The sequence below is a fragment of the Ornithodoros turicata genome, unplaced genomic scaffold (assembly GCF_037126465.1).
Source record: "Ornithodoros turicata isolate Travis unplaced genomic scaffold, ASM3712646v1 Chromosome11, whole genome shotgun sequence".
Classification (NCBI taxonomy): domain Eukaryota; kingdom Metazoa; phylum Arthropoda; class Arachnida; order Ixodida; family Argasidae; genus Ornithodoros; species Ornithodoros turicata.
This window is the reverse complement of record NW_026999295.1, coordinates 2,796,254-2,800,341: the sequence shown is the minus strand read 5'-3', so window position 1 is coordinate 2,800,341 and position 4,088 is coordinate 2,796,254. Positions and strand designations below refer to the sequence as shown.

Sequence of the window (4,088 nt, the reverse complement as noted above, 5' to 3'; positions counted from 1 at the left end):
ACGAGTGTGCCGATCGCGAACAAAGTTAAAACCGCTATCTGGACGACAGAATCTTCGCAACTTGAGTGAAGATGACAACTTTGACTTGAATAATGCGGTCCTACGGATGGAAACACGCAGCAACGACCCCGTGTGCGCAACGGTTGTGATCGAGAATGTTCCTGTTACGATGGAAATTGACACTGGTGCCGCTGTTTCCGTTATATCTTTCCGGCAGTACCAGAAGTGCTTCCCGCGCGGACCTTAAGTTGACACCCACGGCACTGAAGTTGCGGACATACACCGGAGAAGCGATTACACCTCGTGGGTGCGTCATGGTTGACGTGAAGTACAACGGAAATCAACGAAGCCTTCCACTTCACATCTTGCGTGAGCCTGGTGTACCTCTCCTAGGACGTGACTGGGTGCGAGAACTGTGCCTGGACTGGACACAACTGAACGCAATGTCACCCGACATCAAGTCCACCACGGAACAATTGTTCAAAAAGTACAGCTGACTCTTCGAAGACGGGTTGGGAAGAATTAAAGGTGAGCAAGTCTCCCTCACGCTCAGAGAGGGCAGTATACCACGGTTTTTAAAGGCCCGAAGTTTGCCTTTTGCACTCAAGTCTGCCGTGGAAAATGAATTGAGTTAACTGGAAAGTCTCGGAGTAATTACGCCAACCAGTAGTAGTTCATTTGCAACACCAGTTGTACCTGTCGTTAAAAGAGATGTTCAATTTGATTGTGCGGTGATTACCGAACAACGGTCAATCAAGTTTTGGAAGTTGAGAAGTACCCCTTGCCTAGACTGGACGAAATATTCGCAGCGCTTGCGGGTGGCAAGCATTTTTCGAAGATTGACCTCAACTGGGCATATCTTCAGGTCGAAGTCGATGAACAGTCACCGGAGTACTTGACGCTGAACACTCATAAGGGATTATACAAAGTGAATCGCCTTGCGTTCGGTATCACCTCGGCGCCCGCAATGTTCCAAAATATAATGGAAAACATGCTGAAGGACCTTAGCGGTGTCATTGTTTACTTAGATGATATCCTGATCATGGGAAGGTCGCAAGAAGAGCACGTGCGGAATCTGGAAGCAGTGCTGAAGCACCTCGCAGAACGAGGAGTAAAGATAAAGAAAGAGAAATGCGAATTTTTCAAGAACCAATTTCAGTACCTCGGACACGTAATCAATGCGGAAGGAATTAAGCCATCGCTGGAGAAAGTAGAGGCAATTCTTCACGCACCGCCGCCGGCAGATAAGCAACAGCTACGTTCGCTACTGGGAGCGATGAACTTCTATGGGAAGTTCTTGCCAGATTTGTCCAGTGTTTTGTATCCGCTACATAGACTCTTACGACTTAAGGTGGCATGGAATTGGAACCAACAGTGCCAACAGGCCTTCAAAAAGGTGAAGGAACTCCTATCATCGCCCCCGCTCCTTGTCCACTATGACATGGACATCCCGTTGCAGTTGGAGTGTGATGCATCAGCATATGGTGTAGGGGCAGTACTGTCGCACATACAAGCAGATGGCAGCGCTAAGCCGATCGCTTACGCTTCAAAAACATTAAGTGTCGCAGAATCCAATTATAGTCACTTGGAAAGAGAAGCTCTGGGAGTGATATTTGGAGTTAAGAAGTTCCACAACTACCTGTATGGACGGCATTTCGTTCTTTTTACTGACCATAAGCCACTCAAAACTATATTTGGTGTAAAAACTGGCATCCCAAGTATAGCCGCTGCACGCCTACAGAGATGGGCATTGACTCTTGCAGCGTACCAGTATGAACTTCGCTACAGAAGCGGTTCCACTAATGGTGTCGCGGACTATTTCTCTCGCTTACCGCTCAAGCAGAAGCATCCCGAAAGTGCGGACGACGGGGTCTGTGCGTTGTATACCGTACGACTGCAAAGTTTCCCAGTGAGCAGCACAGAAATTGCCAAGGAAACTGCTCGTGATCCTATTCTGAGTGTTGTGGGCAACTTTATACGAAACGGATGGCCTCCTTCAAATTGCGATGAAGCTTTAAAGCCCTACTTTCTGCATAGGACGGCACTTACGGTACACCAAGGGTGCATCTCGTGGGGCATGAGAATCCTGGTTCCAGCGGAGCTGCGTAGTAGAGTGCTTGAAGAGCTACACTCTGGACACCCAGGAATCGTTCGGATGAAGGAGATCGCCAGAGGTTATACCTGGTGGCCAGGTATCGACTTCGACTTGGAGCGCATGGTGAAAGAGTGTGACGACTGCCAGGACCAGCGTCCCTTACCTGCGAAAGCTCCGCTGCATCCGTGGTCGTGGCCGTCGGAACCTTGGGAACGCGTCCACCTGGACTATGCCGGACCGTTCCAGAACAAGAATTTTTTCGTGGCAGTTGACGCCCATTCTAAATGGCCGGAGGTGTTTGTACTTGGATCAACGAGTGCTGAAATGACAGTTCAGTGTGTGCTTGAACTATTTGCTCGTTGGGGAATTGCGACAACAATTGTAACGGACAATGGGCCACAATTTTGTTCAGAATCTTTCCAGGTGTTCCTAAAGCAGAATGGTGTCCGGTATGTGACGTCAGCACCTTACCACCCGTCAACAAATGGGTTGGCAGAACGGTTTCTGAGGACCTTGAAAGAGTGTCTAAGAAAGGATCGTAGCCAGTCGCTGGAGGTGAGGCTAGCCAACCTACTTTTATCTTATAGGAACCCTCCTCATGCTACAACTTCTCAATCACCTGCATCTTTAATGCTTGGAAGGACGTTAAAAACGAGACTAGATCTGATTAGGCCTTCTCTCAAATCTGTCGTAACTCAGAAGCAACAAACGCAAATTTTAAAGCGAAACCATCAAGAACGGGTGTTTCAGGTTGGTGATTCGGTACGAGTAAGGAATTACCGGAGTGGGACGAAATGGGTTCATGGCTTTATTATCAGTAGAACTGGGCCTGTGTCGTACAAAGTGAAAGTGATCACACAGCATGGGACTTTCGTGTGGAGAAGACACATTGACCAGATTGTCGCGGCTCAAGCTCGAACAGAATCTTCGACAGATCTACATGAACAAGAATCGTCGGATCTCATGCCTGCAATCTCCACTGGCCCATGTTCCGAGACACCGGTGACCGAGAAGCCGCCAACTCCAGTGCAAGCAAGAAGATATCCACTTCGTGAGCGTCGACCCCCTCAACGTTATGAATCCACATGAACTGGGTTGTTCTAGTATTTAAGTGTGCATGAAAGTTTGCATGCGGGTTTTTGAAATATTGTATACATTATTCGCGCAAAGTTACTTTTTTTCTTAGGGTGGTGGTAGTGTGATATCTTATCGGTTTGTACGCGGCCTTGTTAATAACTGTTCGCGCCTTCATGGTTTGGCGATAAAAGGCAGCTGCGGGTTTGTTTTCGTGCAGTCTGCAGCCGGGTGTGTTAGGAGCAGGTTCTGCTCGTGTCGTACCTGCAATAAACAAGTTCGGTCCACATTCGGTGTACGTTGTTCCTCACCGAAAGACACTACACCGGGTATCTCTGTGAGCGGTTTGCTTTGAAACAGCACCGAGAAGCGGGAATCTGAGGTGATGGTGGTGGTGATGAAGATGAAAGGGCTCGCCGTTGTCGGCCTCACAGAGGTGAGCAACGTCACAACTGACGCCATTGGTGAATGTGCATCCTGGGCCGACTTCTAAGAGAACTGCCCCGACATATGTCCGAAAGCGTCCGAGGAAAAACCAGGAGAAACACCAGATTCGGCCTGCACGCTCTAAACTTTTTCACACCTTTAAAGGTGTGCGCTATGCACATTCAACCTGGTTGCGTAACATTGCATCTCCAGGATGATATTTTACAAAATTCGGAAAGCATTACTAAAGATCAAGTGTCAGTGCAAATCTTGCTTCCATTATGTCTTGGATATCGTAGGTACGAGCTAATGCATATATGCATCGCTATCGATAATCGAGCACGCGCAAGTGTCTACAATACTGTTGAACAATGTTGAGATGTTGCAAGACTGAATTTTTGGAGGATAGACAACACTCGAGTAAAGAAAATTTGTGCGAAATCGTGCTCCATTATGATGTTACCAAAATTACACCTAAAAAGGCGTGCGCCAT

General features: G+C 47.9%; 1 protein-coding gene across 1 annotated transcript; it reads left to right on the top strand.

The window, feature by feature from the left end:
• The first annotated feature begins 314 nt into the window (after positions 1-314).
• Positions 315-3,184, top strand: LOC135371459 (uncharacterized protein K02A2.6-like). The gene is made up of 2 exons (XM_064605510.1): positions 315-487; positions 790-3,184. The coding sequence occupies exons 1-2, from the start codon at positions 315-317 to the stop codon at positions 3,182-3,184; spliced, it is 2,568 nt and encodes an 855-aa protein (XP_064461580.1).
• The last annotated feature ends 904 nt before the right edge of the window (positions 3,185-4,088 follow it).